The sequence below is a fragment of the Argiope bruennichi genome, chromosome 1 (genome assembly GCF_947563725.1).
Source record: "Argiope bruennichi chromosome 1, qqArgBrue1.1, whole genome shotgun sequence".
Lineage (NCBI taxonomy): Eukaryota > Metazoa > Arthropoda > Arachnida > Araneae > Araneidae > Argiope > Argiope bruennichi.
The window spans coordinates 101,465,144-101,485,362 of record NC_079151.1 but is presented as its reverse complement, the minus strand read 5'-3'; the positions used below and the strand labels follow the sequence as shown (position 1 = coordinate 101,485,362).

The 20,219-nt window shown below is 28.7% G+C and overlaps 1 protein-coding gene across 3 annotated transcripts in view; it reads right to left on the bottom strand.

The window, feature by feature from the left end:
- Positions 1–20,219, bottom strand: part of LOC129976633 (stress-activated protein kinase JNK-like) — a 138,543-nt gene that overhangs the window by 26,491 nt on the left and 91,833 nt on the right. For all 3 annotated transcript variants that reach the window (XM_056090305.1, XM_056090322.1, XM_056090315.1), the window contains exon 3: positions 544–673. In XM_056090305.1, coding sequence (XP_055946280.1) covers positions 544–673 — 130 coding nt within the window. The remainder of the gene's footprint in view (positions 1–543; positions 674–20,219) is intronic.

Below are 20,219 nucleotides of genomic sequence, written 5' to 3'. Positions count from 1 at the left end.
GGTCAGAATAGCGATTTACTCTAGATTAAAATTAAGCTAAGTCAGTCACTCAAATGATGAAAGTTTCCTTATACTTCAGCTTTTGGGAACAAAAGTTGAGGTTCTAATATAACGAACATTAACAACTTAAGGCGAAAATAAATTATCAGCGATTTTTAAAATCTATCAAGTTTAATTGATATTTTAATTTCAATTAAAAGCTATGATAAAAGGCGAGAAAAATTTTAAATGATAAAAGCATTTTGTAAATAATATTTTATGAAAAAGTAGTTGTTATGCTAAAAATATTATACATGAAAGGATTTTAATCCGAGCAACTTCGGTTGTATCGATTAGTAAATTATAATTTTGATATCAAAATGAATAATCAAGTTAACAATGTATATTAATTTTTTGAAGCTAATTATCACTAAAATTGCTTAACAATCTTCTTTAGCAATCACACTCTAAGGCAGCATCTGCATGATATAGTTTTATAAGGCAGAATCTCCATGGTATATTAGTGAAATAATTTATGATCCACCGATTAAAAGACTCACTTACATTTTTATGATTGACGAGTTTCATGAGCTTGAATTCCCTGTAGGCTCTTTTCGCATGCGTGACATTCTGGAAAGGTCGGCTCAGTTTTTTGATAGCCACATTCTGTCGGGTCACAGTGTCGTATGCGGCGCTGTAAAGAAAAAGAGCGGTTTAGCAGAGAAAGTGAATGCATAAAGGGGAGAACATGAAATACTAATTACCTGGTGATTTAATAGAATGCAAGTTCTAGAATACACTTTAATTAGTATGCTACTATGTAAAAATATTTGTAGTTTAGTTATTTCATACTTTTCTGTGTTCGGTTTATAATTCATTAGTATAAATATTAAAAAGGATAAAAAGACGAAACCAGACAAACGTTTGAATATTTTAGCAGAGTTAGAATATTAATGTACGCGAAGAATAATAAAATTTACTGTCTATATTCCATTACATGTCATTATGAAGAGGAAAAGTAAAAAAAAATAAATAAATAAAATAAAAGCATAATAATAAGTGGAATCAGCATAAAAATATATTATTGTGAATAAGGTACTGATAATATATAATAAGCACATTTTTTAAAAGTGACAATTTTGTTAATGCACTAAATAGAGCAGAAAATAGTTTTTAAAAAAAATTAAATCTTTAAGTTTTATTTAACTTATGAAAGTATTTATAATGAAAATAATTCTACGAGTAAATTTTAGTTTTTAATGAATTTTAAGAGTTTTTTATGATTGTTTTTTAATGATTATTTTCGAATGTCTCATAGGGTAATAACAGCTTTGTTTCCATCTGCAAAATGCTTTGACATTTTTTATAAAACAGTTTCATACACAATTTACAAAATCTTTTTTCATTGATTTATATATATTCTTACCATTTAAAATATTTCCTAATTTATTATTCTATAGGAATGCTATAATTAGTTTTTTTTTCCATATCCACTACGGACGAATCATTTCGTATGGAATCAAACTGAATCAAAATACATTAACTGATAATAAAGTTCTAAAAATTTGTAAAATATTCTGTTCTCAATTGGAATAAAAAAAACTATAAAAATTTCAAAAATACAGTTCGCCAAAAAGGGAAAATTCGTTATAAAATTCCATCTTTATAAATATGACAGAAGTTAAATGAATCCATATAAAACAACTAGTTAGAAAAAATCCAGACAGAATCCACATTAAAAATGCATTTCACTTTGGAAAAAACTCTTTAGAAATAAATAGTTTTATTAAATCAATTATTCATGATATTTTCCATTTATTAATTATTGGTTCTTTTCGTTCTTTGAAAATCAGGAGATTAATTATTAACCAAATTACGTTAAATAATTAAATTTAGTAACATGATCGTCTATATTGCTTTCTTCAATTGTTAAATACAAAAAGTTTATAACTGTGCAGAAACGAAGAAGAAATCCCAATAATGCTTTAGAATAAAAACTATTTGTTAGTTTGGAAAAAAACTATTAGTATTTTCAATGAAAACTATGAGTAGAAAAATGATCAAGTCTCGAAGTTTTTTTGAATATGTATATATATATATATATATGCATGCTTTGAAAGATTTTTGTATTTTATAGCAAATTATGTAAACTAAAAGCTAATGTACAAGAAAAAATTTCGAGTTTCAAAGCTATTATAAAAATTTAAAATTTGTACACCAAAGGATTTTTGAAAACCACCGAAGACTAATTTAATGTTATGAGAAATTTAAGAAAAAAAAAGGATGAAATTAAACAATGTGAATGTCAATTCGGAGACAAATAAAGAAATTTATTTATATTATAGTTTTTTTAAGAATGTCTTCAATATTTTTTAATGAATAATGCAAAAGCTAAAATCTTTTTTTTATGCAAGAAAACCCGATTTTTCTTTCTTCAATATTTTTAATAAATAATGCAAAAACCAAAATCTTTTTTTTTGTGCAAGAAAACCCGATTTTTCTTTCTTCAATATTTTTAATAAATAATGCAAAAACCAAAATCTTTTTTTTTGTGCAAGAAAACCCGATTTTTCTTTCTTCAATATTTTTAATAAATAATGCAAAAAGCAAAATCTTTTTTTTTATGCAAGAAAACCCGATTTTTCTTTCTTCAATATTTTTAATAAATAATGCAAAAACCAAAATCTTTTTTTTATGCAAGAAAATCCGATTTTTCTTTCTTCAATATTTTTAATAAATAATGCAAAAACCAAAATCTTTTTTTTTTGTGCAAGAAAACCCGATTTTTCTTTCTTCAATATTTTTAATAAATAATGCAAAAACCAAATTTTTTTTTGTGCAAGAAAACCCGATTTTTCTTTCTTCAATATTTTTAATAAATAATGCAAAAACCAAATTTTTTTTTGTGCAAGAAAATCCGATTTTTCTTTCTTCAATATTTTTAATAAATAATGCAAAAACCAAAATCTTTTTTTTATGCAAGAAAACCCGATTTTTCTTCCTTCAATATTTTTAATAAATAATGCAAAAACCAAAATGTTTTTTTTTTTTTTTTTTTTTTTTTTTTTTTTTGCACAAGAAAACCCGATTTTTAATCCATAAAAAAAATTTATTAAGAGTGATGAAGACAAAGAAAACTTTTACTATACTTCATAAATTTGTGCGTAAAATTTGGAGAAAATCTATTGAGTTATTTGGATTTCTGTAGTGTAATAATTTTTCAAGGATCTCTCTTTCATTTATATGAATTAAAATATTCAAGTCAACTACAATACAAGTAAATTAAATAATTTGAATTTTATTTAAAGATGTCTCCAAATACTTAATATGTTAAATCCACAGTTCAAGAAAATTTATAACGTTTAAAAGTAAAGTGACGTTTTAACTTAATAAAAAAAATTAACAGTGATATCTGAAAGTTTCGAAATATTTTGGCATTCTGAAAGAAAAATACATTTTAAAATTGAAAATAATTCCTTTCAGTCAACATATCATTTCTAGCCCCAATATAAATTTACAACGAACATATTTTTATTATCCTCGTCTGTGACCTAAAATTTAGAATACCTGATAAAACCCGAAATACATTTCTAACCAAACTGCTGAAAAAATAAATGCAGATGTTTCAAAGAAATATTTCGTCTGAAATTCCTTCAGTGCCTTTTTACACTTCCTCTTGCTTTCAAATTTATTTATTTATTTACTTATTCGCAGCTGAAACTTAGTCTTTTGGCACTCTTTCACAAAAGAACGGTTTTTTTTTCTCAAGAAAGGATTCGAATTGAATAAACAGCTGCAGTCAGTCTTTACCATCGTCAGCCAGATAGTGAGTACACAGACCTGAATTGTTCGTTTCTGCGCAGAAAGTGACGATGAATAAAAGTGACACTTTTACCCACTGCGGAAGCAACAATCCGTGAAAGCTTATGGCTTGTGCAAACATAAAAGTGACGGCGAAAAGACGAGCCGTTTTTCAGTGGAAAGAAATTAAATGGAATAAAGGAATATTTTTATTTTCCTTGCAGAGTCGTTTCTTTCAAGCAAGCATAAAAATATGCAGGTAGAAGATATTTGAAACACTGTTTATTGTTTGAGTGCTGTAATTCCTGAATAACAATTTTATTTTGAATTATCAATCCATAAACGAGTATTCAATGTTCTAGTTTGACATTAAATTTATATTTTTACATATTAATAAAATATATATCCTACTGTGGATACAGCCAGGAATTTCAGATTGAAAGATTTTTGTGTTTAATTGTAAAATATTTAAACTTGAGACAACAAATAATGCATAAAATTTTATTTTAATTCAAATAATATTAGAAACAATAAGCATATCAGCTGTACAATAAAATTAAAAAGCTTTTCGAAAAAATTAAAAGCTGTGCACCAAACGATTTTTGAAAATCACCGAAAGCTTACTTAAAGTTATATGTAGTTTTTTTTTTAAACAACGATACACAAATCATTAAATAATGTGAATGGCAACATGGAATCAAATATTGAAATTTATTTATATTATAAAGTTTTTTAAAAATGTCTTCAACATTTTAATGAATAACACTAAAATCAAATTATTCTCACAAAAATGTATTTTTAAACATTAAATTTTAAATTGTGGGATACATTATCCATGCTGCTTTAAAGCCATGCACTTGTTTTATTTATTCTTTTTAAAAAAATTGATCATGAGACTATACGTATCTGCCAATGTGACATTATTGGACGACATCACAATGGCCTTAATAAAACGGAAGTATCTAGGAATGTATTTTCTAGCTGAACATCATCTTGCGCGGTATTATTGCTTCCCTTTCTTATTTCTTATATTATTGCGCTGATAATAAACGATCTTTTTTTTTTTTGCTCCAAACAATAAAGGAAATTGGGAGGGGGGATGAATTATTTGATGAATATTATAACTATTTGAAGATGACGATTTGATTTTCATTGCAGAAATGCAATTTATCAATAAAATATGCAAAAAAGTATATCCAAACTATTACCAGAATCTGAAAAAAATTTGGAATTCAATCGAATTAAAATAATGGAAAAAGCAATACCTTAAAATAGTGCTAAAGCGACTTTTGTGCAAATATGTTTTTGGAAATATTTGGCAGCAAAATGCCCAAATCTCAATTCAATTAAAATTTCAAAGAAGATCGAAAAAATGTTTAAAAAATATTCTCACTAGGGTTTGCAAATTTTTGGGAAGCTTCAATCTGCATTATAAATCATTTCTTGTTTGGATTAACGATAAAATTTTCAATATTTTGTAGCTAATATTCCTGAAATGGACAATTTACAGATATAGCATACATTATACGCAAACATAAGAAATTGTTTTAATATTGAATTGACACACACATACGAAAATCAAGATGAAATTTATTTCCAACAGTCTTTTGCTATGTTCCGATTTTTTTTTCACTTCTGAATCGGTTAATCTATGAATATATAAAAATGAATAATAGCCTATATTGATGGATTGTAAAATCAAATATAACCATCTTGTCAATGCATATAATAAATGAGTGCAAAAACAATTCTTTAAAGACACATTTTTATTAGATGTAGATTCTTTTCATTTTATTATCAAGCTAAATCGGAGTTTTAACATTTGTCATATTGAAATACAATTTGTGGAATTTCTTTCTTTGTTAGATCATTCTTTTTCTTACGACCACTATTAGTTAATTCACTCATATGGAAAAAAAATTCCTGAAATCAATCGTTTAACTGATAATTAAATTTTGGAAATACTAAAAAAAGTTTATGAACATTCTGAACACATGAATGTACAAATTTTCTCAACTCTGGTAAACCAGAAAGCGAGAAAGAATTCGATATTTACAAAGATGAACTTAAATAAAAAGTATATAATTTCTTTTTCATATTTATCTTAAGGATAATTTCTTTTTTGAAGAAAATAGGTAAATATATTGATTCTAGAGTTTATAATTGTGGAATAATAAGAGACTTGTGTGATAAATTCGGCTATATTTTTTCCTGTAATAATGGACAATGCTCAGTGACTGTATAATCAGAATCAAAAGTAAATGATTAAAAATTATATTGAAAATGGTCTATGCTAAAAGTTTCTTTAGGGTAGTGATAAAAAAATTATCTAGTTTTGGTCACTCTTCTATTTATTTAATTAGATTTAGTAACAAAATAAATTGCGTGTGCCACTGGATTATTTTAGTTATGATTAAAATAGAACTCTACTCAAAGCAAACAGTTCTCAATAAAAGAAAACAAAAAGTTCGTGTAGTATTACCGATAAATAACGAGTATTTTGAGTGCGTGAAAATCGAAGCCGATATCCAGTCTGAAATTCTTGTTATATATCGTATAAACAAGAATTTTAAATTGAATAAACAAAATATTTAATTTATAACAGACTTATTTGTCTCTTGTTTATTTCATTCTAAGCTGTTCAAATCTTATGGTATTTTTTTTGCTACTTTTTGCTGGTATTTGCATTCTAATAGAAATGGAAACGGATTTTCTGGTTATACTCAACCGCATCGCCTTCCGAATATCCAAACAACATTCGAAGGCATCTTCTTTTATTCCAGAAGTTTCATTCCGATTTTTATATTGCCTGAATATGGATGCAACTTCACGACCAAAATCTAACTATCAAAATAAAAAAATCATCGCTTTATAAAAAGAAATTGAATCCCTTTGTCTCCTTTCTATTCAAAAGAGCTTCAAAAAGAAACAAGATCTTTAAAATCCAGATCAGTCTGTGGAAATCTTGTGGCAATCTTCAGATGTTCGCTTTCTCGCATACATCTCCTTTCCATTTACTTTCGCACAAAACTTTGTTCCTCGTCTCCCATGAGGAGGAAAGTAAAGAGTAAATAAATAAATAAAAAAAGAGAACAAAAAAATTCCACAAAAATCTTTCCACCCTCTCTCCATCGGAGTAACCAATCCCATCTTTTTCCAACGTTCCTTCCCTTTTTAACATCCCCCTCCTCCCATGAAGTCTTCCCATCTCTTAAATTTAAATGGAGGATCCGTGTTCTAAGAATTTGAAGATAATATCCCTCGGGATATTCGAGACTCTCAATCAAAGTTTATGTCTTGTACACTGGTGGGAAATATCTATTTGCGCGCTCTCAAGAAACTCTTAAGGTGGGTTTTGTTCTGCCAACCAGGAAAGATCTCACGGGGCGAGAATCTACATTACTATAAATCTTTACCATAGAAGGTATCATTATTAGGGGTTCACACAGTCTTTGTGTTGGAACATGAATAAGGAGTGATTAGCGTGTTTGATTAAGAATAAAAGCCGACTAGAAGAAATTTGCCTTGAAAAATAAAAACTACCAAGATTTTTTCTTCTTCTAAAAGCATTAAAGTGATACCATGAGAGATTTGGGAAAAAGGATATTTAAAGGCTTGAATATAAAGACATATAAATTTTTTTAGACAATTCTCTACGATCTTCTATTTAGAGGTTGTAGCAGTTGCATTACTCTTATCTTCTCTTTTGGATAATAGATGGCGATGGCTGTTTAGGTATGTATCTCATAATACATTTTGATTGTATTAAAAAAAATGATATGCCGTTCTGTTAAGCTGCGCGCGTGAACGTCTTGTTTTTATGTTTGTGTTTATTTAGTGTGAATGTGATTATAAAAGAAATGTTCCTGAAAACATACGTCCTGTTGCTTCCTGCACGGATCATAATGATCTACGTTTCATCACATTGGCGCCCAACGAAAAAGAATTTCTGATCAAACTGATGAAATGAAAGTGAAGTCGTTCCGACGACCATAAGAAAATTTTCTCGCCACCACATTGGCGCCCAACGAAAAAAGAATTTCTGAAGAAAATAATGAAACGAAAGTGAAACGTGTCTTTCTGACACAGAATAATTTTTCCCATCCCTGGGAATGGTTCATCATTGTATTCCAGTTGCATTACTCTTATCTTCTCTTTTGGATAATAAATGACGATGCTTGTTTAGGTATGCATCCCATAATGCATTGCAATTGTAATGAAAATGAGATGATATGCTGTTCTGTTAAGCTGCGCGCTTGAATGTCTTGCCTTGGCTTTGTGTTTGGGTTTGTTTAGTGTGAATGTGATTATTAAAGAAATGTTCCCGAAAACATACGTCCTGTTGCTTCCTGCACAGATCATAATGATCTACATTCCACCACGAGGTTAGAAATGCAAAAAGTCTTACTTTTTCTAACATTATGAAAACCTAACTATTGGTTAAGATATAAAGATGCTGGATATGACATGCCATGATGAAACTGCTAAAATTAGAACCTTAGTGGTTGTATAGAAGGAGAGAGGTTTCGTAATATGCTACTAAGGTGGGTTTACCCTCGGCCACTTATATGATGGTCAGTAGGAAGCGCTTGCGTAGAAAGGCTGAAAATTGTTGGTCGGTCCATGGCAAATATTTGACAACAACATGCCACTGTATTGTATTTTTTTCTCACTGCACATGCGTTTGTCGAATTTGGAACATTTTTTTTAGAGGGTGGGTGAAAAAAGTGATCACTTTATCACAGATTAATTCCGACATTTTTTTTCTCTTTGTTCTTTCTAATGTGAAGTTGTGTATGCGTTTTTCATTTCATTTGCCATTTTTTTCTATAGTTTTTCAATTTAGTTATGTTGCCTTTTTTTCCCATGTTTCTTTGTGTATATATCCATCATTTTAATACGATACGCAGTGAATAATAAAAATCCAGAAATACCAAAACGGAAATTTATAGCCAAGCATGAATGCCTGAATCTAGCTTATGAAATTGCGGCAAACATAAATCAGTCCCCTTCTGTGTTGTCTTGTTGCCATTCTTATAACTGACCAAATGTAAACCCACCTTTAGGAAGCTACATGAAGCATTTAACAAATAAAATTTTCCTTAATTAATATTTACTGACTTTTTGTCTAAAGCTGGTGACTCGTGATTTGGTAAATGATATTAGATGAGCCTTTTTTTTAAAATAAAAAAGTGGTGGGACATTAATCAAAGTCTGCTAAATCTGGCTGCTTTTCACCTTTCATAATACAAGATATAAGATGCATTAATAATTAGGAATAGGGGAGAACTGTGCCAAGTTTAAGAGAATCTTACTTATTACACCCCTATAAATTCTCTTCAACTCGATTTTGTTCCATTCTTTTCGCTCCTCAAGAAACAACACCGTCATCCAGAGGTTGAACTCAGCCGCTAACTCGACAGAATCAAAATATAACATTTTCACAAAATGGGGTAAGCATTCATACGTTGATGCGCACTAAAATTAACTTTGATGCAAAAACACTTTCAATACAAATTCGGTGAAAGAAGGGAAGCTAACGTGAAAACGTGGATGGAAAAGTCATTCAAGGATTCATTCCTGAAATCCCATTAAGCAAAAACACTGAGTGAGCTGGAGTTGGTTAATCTTCCTCGATGAAAAATTGTGCCACCATTGTTAATTGGAATATCAAATAATAACCATTAATTCTCAAATAACTTAATCAATTTAAGTATGCAATGAAGAAATAAAAGTGCACTCCACACTAATACAGGCGTACAAATCCTCAATCATTTTCAAAAGTTAGACTAGTACGATTTTTCGAAATTTATATTAGCAGATTTTTTAATGCATTTATATCAAACAATTAATTTCAAGCAATTATAAAAAATGTTTTATTTTTAAGCAGAAAACTGTTGTAATATTAAAAATAAAGTTAAAAAAAAAGAACAATATTCAAGAATTATTTTATTTCTGCATTTATTATTACAATGACAAGTTACTTATAAAAAATTTAAATATTATAGTCTGCTTACAATTAATAAAGATTTAAAATAATTATTCAAATTTTGCCCTAACAAAATTTTTTGAAAATTCGTTTGATATATGTATTGTCATTGTCATTAACAAACGAATACCATAGAAGATAATTAAGAAGACTTATCTATATCTATACTTATAATAAAGCTCAATGTGTGTGTGTGTGTGTGTTGGCGCTCTACAGGCCAGGTCATTTGACATACAGCTACCAAATTTGGTACATGCATACCTTAGAGGTGGGGAATGTGCACCTGGGATCCCTTTTTTTGAAATTTTAATTATTATTAAAAACTAACTTTCCCGTCAAAAAATTCTTCTATTTTCCCCACCGCCAACTTTTTTGCCAAAAAAATCTTCTATTTTCCCCACCGCCAAATGAGTACAGCTTTATTTTTTTTCTCCCAACAATAAAGAGGCTAGGGTTAACATTTTTCGGCGGATTATTTCAAACGATTCTGTTTATTTTCTTAATGTTTGATGCATTTAAAATGAAACATTGTTAATGAATCCATGTTTCAGATTCATTCTGAAGTACTTTTGAATTAAAATAACACAGAATAAAGGAAATTAAAAATGTATAATCTGCATAGCGTTACCCCAACTGGCGTAGAAAAATTCACGCATTTGCGTAGCGTAACTGGCGAAGAAAATTCACGCATGCGCATTGCGTTGCCATGACAACCATTATCAACGGATGATTTAAATTATTTTTAGGTTAGTTGCATGCTTTTGTAAGTAAATTGTATTTATGTTAGTTATATATTTTTTTGTATATGCTTATAGTTTTAACTACATCGTTTTTTAAGTAGTTTTTTAAGCCTGTTTTCGACCGATTATTTTAAACGATTCATTTTATTTTCTTAGTGTTTGATGCATTTAAAATGAAACATTGTTAATTAATCGATCTGTTCATGAAGAACCTGAGAAAATTTTGTTGACAAATTCTTGAGATATTACATAAATTAAGAAAGATATTCTTTAGTGCCCATAAAGTTTAAACGCTCAGTGACTCTATTATCGGTAATCATATTATTAAAAAAAATGCTTTGTTTCAGTAAAAAATATTATATTAATTGCAGATTAATCATTTACACTTTAATTTAAACCATAAATTCTACGAGGGGTAACAGAAAATGAGAGAGATACATATCACGTTATGACTGAAGGCCTTTATAATATTATGAGTGAATTATATGACTATCAAAATTTGAAGTTTTAAAATATTTTGCTGAAGAATCTATTAAAGTTGGAATTGCGTAAAATATTTAATGGTATGACCGGAGTTTAAGCCCCTGCTTTGCGCAATTTTTAAAAATCGTCAACAACGGCCTTGCGAAATGTTCAAAAGCAAAGGAGCAGATGTTCAATTATAGTGCATAATAAAGATTGCCAGCTTTGGTGCGTTATCGCAACTTGGCGCAGAAGGGGGTTAAACTCCGGTTCAACCTATTTAATTATTAAAATTTAAACGAACATTAAGATTGGCGAACCGGCTGGTCGCCAAAGGCGGCTAGTACTTTATAATCTTAGGAAGGCAATTAACTTTTTAGCAGCATACACAAGCTACTATATTCTAGAAAGGTTTAACCTCATCTTTTATTTTAAAAGAATTTATGAAATCCCTTAAATGAGATTGTAATATTGCGGAAACAATAATGCTAATTCGAGCACTTAAATAGAAAATTCTTTTTAATAATGCCAGAAAGAAAAACATTAAATATTACAATGTTTAGAGATATTAAGTTTTAATAAAAAGGCATTGAATGAAATTGAATTGATAAAATTCTTGAAATTTATCGAACAGTGAAGATAATTAGAGGATTTTTGAATAAAGCTTGTCAAAAAAAACTGCTTTTATGGTTTGAAAGATTTATGTTTAGTAAAAATTGAAAGAAATTCAAAGTTGACAACAAATAATTATTGCTTCCATTTTTCTTTAAAGCGTTTTAAGTACTGGACAATAAGTTATTAGTCTCACAGGCATAAAAAAAAAATCATAATTACCGCTGTTTATATATATAGAAATAAATAACAGAAATCAATTTTCTTTGAAAATAATTTGACGAAAGTCTTTGACTAGAATAGAAATTATTTAGATGCTTGTACGAAACAGTATTATCTAAATTATTAAGACTTAAATGTAAGGAATTAAATTTAAAATTTTAATTCGATCTTCCCTTAGTTTTATCTGAAAACTCTTGTTTCCCCCAAAAATGGACTGATCTAATCTTAAATATAAATTTGTCCATATAATTAATTCTAAAGGAATTACCAGAATTATATTTATGTTTTACGTTAAATAAAAGAACATAGTTACAGTTAAATTCTGATTAAGATCATATTAAGACTAATACTGATTCAGAATTATTCATATCATTACATTTTAAATAAGTTGGAATACTTTTTTTCAAATCTTAATATATTCAATTAGAATTTTTATTAAGGGAATAGAACAAGCAGGAGTTTTAATAAAATTTGAAACTTTAAAAAAATTCTTGGATTAAATATTCAATTTCTAGTGTAATATGTATGTTTTTTTTTATGCAAATCAGTATTAAAGAATCAGTGCGGTTCGAAAATTTTTATATGTTGTCAAGAGATTTGACGTCTGAAGAGTTCATTAGAGTTCTTAGATGCGGAAAATTAAATTCAAAATCAAATAATCAAAAGATATATATATATATTTTAATTTCTGGATTTGAAGGATGAAGAAAATTGCTGCTTTTTAACCTTCCAGCAACTAATCAAGAATCTTAAGTCTAGAAGCACTTGTATTTTTTTTTAAAGAATAAAATAGTAAAAAAAGATCGAACTAATAAAAAAAAAAAGAACTTTTCACCTTCTTGATTAAAAGCCCTCGAGCAGTTCGGAATTTTTTATTTACTTAGAATCTGACAGAGCAATGCGGCAAAAGACATCTGAGTATAGAATTTAAAAAATCTGTAAGATATTAAAATCTCAAATAATCTTTTAAGGCATTAGGAAAAGTTAAAAAAATATTAAAAGTTTTATGTACAGAAATATAAAAAATTTGTGAAGTGTAAATCGAAATATTAGCTTTTTTTGTTGATAAAAGGAGTAATATTATAGGGAAGAATGAAGGATGTGAACAAGCCTTAGAGAAAAATATTTATTTCTGGTAAATTCTGTACTTTCGCATGCATTTATACTCTGTTTCTAGTATTCATCATTAATTTTAAATGCTGTGCCTTCATTTTAAGTTTGCTTCAAATTACCGTAAGTACATTCGTATTTTTAGGAGTTTTTTTCTTTCATTACGTAAAAACATGATGTTTTGGTTTGAGCCACAAAATGCACGGGCAGAAAATCTGCGAATTATTGCTTTTGAGGCATCGAGTTTTCGCTTTTAGAGTTATTAGAAATTGATAAAGAAGGTTGTCACGTTTGGCCACTTATCGATAATAAAAAATTACGACTTGGTGCGAATAGCTATCATGTACCCGAATCCCCTGTCTGGCCAATAAAATGTATGTAAGTTATCGTCAGAAGCACAAAGAAGAAAACGAGAACACGAAACAGTGAGAAAAAATATCGAAAAGTGATTTTTTTTTTTTCATTTCCCATTTTTTTTAGCTGGAAAAAAAAGTTTTGAAGATCGACCGATTTTAAGATGGGGAAAAAAATATCGCTTTTCTAAATATCGACGCCTACGTAATCTGATAGTCACATGATTGTTTCTAAACCAGTTTAAATGGGTTAATGACTTAATTAAGACAAACAATGAAATTCAGCCTGTTTTCTTTCTGTCATTGTTAAAATTGTTTATCATTTCAAATATCTAATTTTTCGTTCATCGTTCAAAGACGAGAAATGAACATTTTGCTCATACTTTCATATTCTTTTGCAATCCCATAAAGCACTTTTGATTTTTTAAAAATGTGTTCTTTTAGTTTCATTTTTGTATGGAATCTTAACATATTTATTAATACTAACATAATAACTAATAGCACATTAAGTGTACAAGAAAATGTATCTGGTTTGCTGAATGATTGCACTTTTTACACTTTAATTGTTTTTTTAGTTTCTCGTATAAGTCGTATAGAGAAAGTATAGTAAACGTTAAAAAATTCGATTTTGACGAATCTCCACGTTTTAGACATTCATGAGTTCGAAAAATACATTTTTGGAAAATGTCAGTCTGTCTATGACAAAGGTAACTCAAACACGATTTGAGCAAGATGGTTGAAATTTGGTATATGGTCTTTACAGCAAATTTGCAGATTGCAGATCAAAGTTTGAACGAAATCTATTCTGAAGAAGTCCGTCTATCCGAATATAAGTTAATATGATAACTACAAAAACGAAGAGAATTAGATAAGATTCGGTACACAGATTTAACATCCCTAGTGTCGACGCCTGTTAAATTTTGAGCCAAATCCAAACTGGTTGACTGTCTGTTGGTCTGTAATTTCATAAATAAATAAACGCGACAATTCAAACATGCATTGACTCAAATATATCAGACCTGGTACGAGAATTTATGACTACAAATGCAGTTTTGAGTCAAATTTTTGTTTCAATCGGTTGAGAAAAACGCGTCTGAAAAAATAATTAGGAATTAATCGCCAAATAACTCGCGGAGGGCAATACAATAGTTACAGTAAAAATGCTAAACTCTAATATTTCTAAAATTTAATATTTTGTAACTATTATGGACCAAAATCCTGCAATGCGTTCTATGACATGGTAAGTTTATTAAAGGGTATGCGAGAGAGTTTGGAGGAGACCATTCTTGCTGGTTATCAAATGTTTCAGACCAGCGTTTTTGCTGTTGAGCATGCACAAGTAATAATGTTATTTGCAATGCATCAAGTTAAATGTTGGAATCCTCAGTGCGTGAGGGATAAGAAAGCGAAGTTACAGCACTGTTTAAGAAAACGTGAAACTAGATGCCCGATAATGTTGGCAGTGATGCAAGTTTGATAAATGATCTATTCTATTAAGATAATTCAATCCTTCAAAAAGCAGAAAAAAACCGAATACTACTAAAATAAGGCAGTTTAATTTCTATCACAATTTAAAGTATTTCGGGGGTAAAAAAAAATCCTAGATATATTATAAAAAAAAAGGAATGAATCAAAATTAAATAATAGCTGTATATTAGTCGTCAAAGGTGGCTAGTGTGATATAAAGATTTGATATCTTTTTAAAAATAAATTCTCTGACCGAAAACTTGTCTTAAGTGATTTTTAGTTGCAGTTCCTGACGGAAATATAACAGCTATGCAACCCACCAGCATTTAGAAATCCATTTCTCAAACAAAAAGCAACACGAAAGAAATCTATAACACCTTTTCCAACCCGGAAACTGCCCAGAATGTCACGAATAATTTTTTTATGTCATTCCCTGGCCGCATTTTTCTCGTTATCCTCACGAAATTATGGCCGCTACTGTCGTCATGGTAACCAAGTAGCACTTACCACGCTTCTGCTCCTTTGTAAATGATGGAATCGATTTTCCCGCCATTCTGAGGCCCTTTTTTTGTTTTGCACTTCCCAACATTCTGCTGTGCTCCCAAAACATAATTTTCCATTATTCACGGAAAGCTATCAAATTAACCTATGAGTTGCGGAAGTTTCAGTTTATTTTTGTCTATTCTTGATGGTAAAGAATAAAATATTTAGTTATTTTAACCTTTTTCTTTTGCTTTCTTCTTGTATTTAGCCTCGTTCTTCTAGAAGTTTTTCTATTGCCCCAGGTGCTGAAATTCTAACATCTTTTATTGGATATGAAATTTGGAAATTCTTTTGTTTTAATTTTATCACGTCATTAAATTAAGTACTTCTTTTAATCTGTAATTCTTTTCTTCTGAAAAAATAATTTTCCATTACGCATTTCATTTCTTATTTTTAATAAAAGAAAAGGTTTCATTAATTTTATGCATTTGACAATAAAACTTCTTTCATTGTTATTATGCGAGCGTAGAACATTGGATAAATTAATTTTTCTTTAAGAAGTTTGATTTGAACAGATGTTAATATTAAAAAAACTTTTGTAATTTAACGCTTTGTCTTTCGAAATATTATCTTTTTTTATAATTATTTGCTTTTAATAAATTAAAATGATATTCAATTATTTTTACAACTCAACTTTAATTTCATTAAAGTTATTGTTAAATCTGATATTTATTTAGTTTTATAATCTCAATCTATTGTTTTCCGGGGAATGAATATAAATATACGATATTAAATTAAATAGTGGAAATTATTTTTTTAGAACAAAAGAAACTAATTTTACCACAGAAATACGCTTCTTTTTAATGCTAATTCTACGATTTGGAAACATATTGGACATAGAAATCTTCTGTTGCTTCAATGTTCTGTATGTCAATAGGCAGTAATTTATACAATATTAATTGTTTAATAATTATATGTTAAATGAATACAGAATGAGGCATAATACCTATTAATCACATAATGAAAAACGTTCATTCATTAGTTTTCAAAATTAAATAATTTTATTATAAAATTAAAATTTTTTTAATCAAAAGCTTCTTTATTAAAATTTGATTAACATATAAAATTTATTAGATATAAATTGCGAGTAGTGCATTAAATGCTTGTATGAAATTCAAAATATTGTTAGGAATCTGTAAAATTGTTTTTGGGCGCAATTATCTCATAATAAAGACGATATTTAAATATATTTTAAATAGATATCAAGTCAATGAACCCGAATTTGGCAATCATTTGGCAACATTGGTGAAAAAAATCTAAAGATTTAAAAAAAAATACAGTAATGAGGCGATATCTATATCGAGAGCCGAGATCCGTGGATTCTTCTAGATAATTCAATGCCTTTAAAAAAACTTTATAAAAGCGAAGGAGTTAAAATGAATGAATAGATTTCTCTTTTAGAATTATTGATTCTTGGGAGAATTTTTCTTTTAGCTGTAATCAGAATGTTATTCTGTGTTCAGTTTGCTTGTGTTGCGAGTGCTGTTCCTTGTTTCCGTCTAGGCAGTGTTTTTTCTACCTGTGCTTTGGGATTTATATTGAATAAAGCATCCTTTTCAATTATCGCTTTACTTCCAAGGGACGGATTCGCTTAAAAATAAATTCAAAAGAATAGAAATGCAATATCTTTCGGTTGTTCAATTTTTCAAAATATTTAAATTTAACCGTACTTTAATTTATTAAAAAATAAATTATGTGCATTGGAATATTTAAAATAATTCCTTATTTTTAAAAATTTGAAGAAAAAAAAATCGAAAGAATAGTTTAAGGACTAATACTTTAAAAGAAAATAAGAACACTGAAGATACTGTTAACTAACATTTAAATTTTCTCGCACATATTAAAAGAAATGATTCAAAAATAAATGGAACTATCAATTACAAAGTACTGCATGTATTTTTCAAAATCAAATTTATATGTTAGAGACAGATTATTTGCAATCTTTTAACATGTCTTTAAAGAATACTTTTCTTATAGATTTAGCTTTGTAAGAAAAAAGTTTCAGTGTTATGATGGAATGATTTTGGCCATGCTGCACCAATATAATGGAATGAAAAGCAAAAGATAAAAAGAAAAGCTCATAATAACTGGCAACCATAACCTCTGTTTAAAGGGTTAAACGAACACCCACTCCACTAAGAAGAATTGTGAACTTCTTACCAGACGATTTCTTTCATTATTTATGATAAAATCTAACTGTAGCCTCGCCAGGTGAGTTCCAATCGGTTGAAGAGGGGTGGGGAAGAATGTGCACTTAGGTGATGGAAAATTCCGAGCACTTTAATCTTTGGAACAGATATGAATATTTTATCTGATTTTTAGAACACCCAATTTGTTTTCTGTCTTCTTGCCTAACCATGCCAAGACATTAAGCTGATCGTTCGAAATTTCCGACCAGGATAATTATATGACACTTTTGACACCCTCTAAGCGCAGGAATTAGATTATCACCAATCTAGAGGCTAGATTTTGGCGTGAAACTTGTCGTTTTTATTTCTTTTCTTCGTCACTCAGGAAGTTGATAAATTTTCTTTTTGATGCATTCTGCTGATAAATAATGTTTATGGCGTAATCTTTTTGACTAAAATGCTTTGAAGTATTTGCGTTTAATTTGCTTATTTTAAGATATAGACGCTGAATATAAAGTGATGCCTTAGTTTGTGAAGTTTTTATTTTTTAAAGATGTTTGAATTTTACCGGAGCAATCTTTATTTAAATTATATATTGATTGAAAATTGAAAAAATAACAAATCAACACAATTTTAGAAAATTATGATATTGATGACCACTGTTGATTGCAAAGAACCTAAAAACATTTCCATCATAATGTCTGGGATATTTAAAAATTCTGTCTTCTTGTAATACTAAAACGAAAGTAATACTAAAACTTCTACTTCTAAATACTAAATACTTTTCTAGTAATAAATACTTCTAGTAATACTAAAACGAAAAAAATTATCTGAATATTATCTTTATCTCGAACTCAACGAAAAAAACTTTATTTCAGTTTCTTTAGAAGAATTCGAAAGGTTTCAAAATATTATAAAAGGATTCAGCTATTTTTTTTTGTTTTTTATTTCTTTAAGAAAGTTCGATTCAATTGAAAAAGACTTCCTCAGAAAATTTCTAAGATGTCAAGTTATTAAAAGAAGTCGGATTTTCTATTTATTTTTTAAAGAAAAATTAGATTCAATTGAAAAAAAAAGTTAAAACTTCTCTGAATCAAAAACTCTAAGGAAAAAAAAAGAATTATGTCGGTGAAAGACAAATATATTTACGAAGAATAAATATTTGTGCTGAAAAGTATACATTAATCAAAAAGGCTTTACGAAGTTATTATAACTCCATTCTGGATATGTTGCCAAAGTTTGGCTACAAAAGTTGTCCTTAACCGATTTATAGTTCTCAACTACAGCGTGCAGACTTTATCTTATTTCACACTTGGCAATTTTCTAATAATCGCTGAAATTGAATATTTTAGTATATATAAGAAAATATACTATCAAGTAACAAATTTATTGCAAATAACTTTTGAAAGAAAGTGAAAACAAATAGTTGCAAGATTTTCTTTCTTTCAAACATTAACGTATTATAACTATTCTCCATTAGGAACTAATCAATTTAGTAAGATTAACCTCTCGTTTTGAAGCAACCCGAAGCTTTCTTTGTAGTTTTGTAACTTAGATAGATGATGGGTACAATATCCGAGGCGATATCTCTGTCCAAACATCCTACCACTTCAAACATCATATCCCCCCTCCCACCCTGTAACAAGCGCAGACATGCTCCTTTCATGATGGACCTGTTATTGTTGGATCTGTAATCAAATGTTGAGTATTCCAAGCTATATACCGGAAGTAGTCATAATACTGCATGATAAGTCAGGGTAATTTTGAGAATTTCGAATAGTGATAACAATAGAATTTTACTTCCTGAAACTTCATATTTTATATTATATAACTGTAATATTGCTTTATTACATTGTTAGGCTAATCGTTGAAAAGAGATAACCAATATTTTTCATGAATATCAATGACTCCTAATTTTGAACACAAAAATGAATATTCTGGAAAATACAAGAATTATGGTGTTATCTCTATTATGTACAAAGCCTATAGATCCATTTAGAAAATACCATATGATGTCACGCTTTGTCGAAAACCGATATAAACTCGATAGACTGAAGTGAAGTCAGTTCTACCTTTGGAATGTCGATTGCAGAGTGCTCTTTAATTGTTTACGCAGAGTCCTATTATTTGAAAAAATAAACTTGATTTTAAAATGCATCAGCATGGAGATAAAGTTGTAAACAAACCGTTTAATAGTAAATAGTAAAAAAAATGCGTTTTTAGAAAAAAGTGTTAAAACATTTCGAAAGTGTTCTCCAATTTCATAACGAAAGGATTTAAAATTAGTTTAATGGGCTATAAAAGCATAGGGAAAGTTTCATTCGCTTGCAAGTGTTCAAAAACGTTTAAACGAATACAGCAAAAAGAATCAGAATATTATAAAAAATAAATAAACAGAAAATAAAAGATGCCGTTACAAAACACATGTCTCAAAATGCTGCAAAAGCAATCAATAAAATATTCAATTCTAAATTAAATTTACCGGAAGATATTTACATACTCCAATATACAAAAATACTCCAAGAACATAAAGGAAATGACTCTGCAAAATATTCGCACATACCATCGTAAAATTTAATTTTACGCTTTTCTGAACGCGGATAAAACCTACTTGAATGCTTTTTTTTTTCTTTCAATGCAATTTTTTGGAAGGTCTGATCCATTGATGTATTCAGCGAATGTCTTTCCAGTCAAGAACACCTGTTCACCTCTTGCAAGAGCCCTTCAGGATATTTATTTAATCTCTCGGATAGAACAGAGAAAAAAAGGGGTATTTTCATAAATAAGTCGAAGAAAAAATGCGCTCCCATTT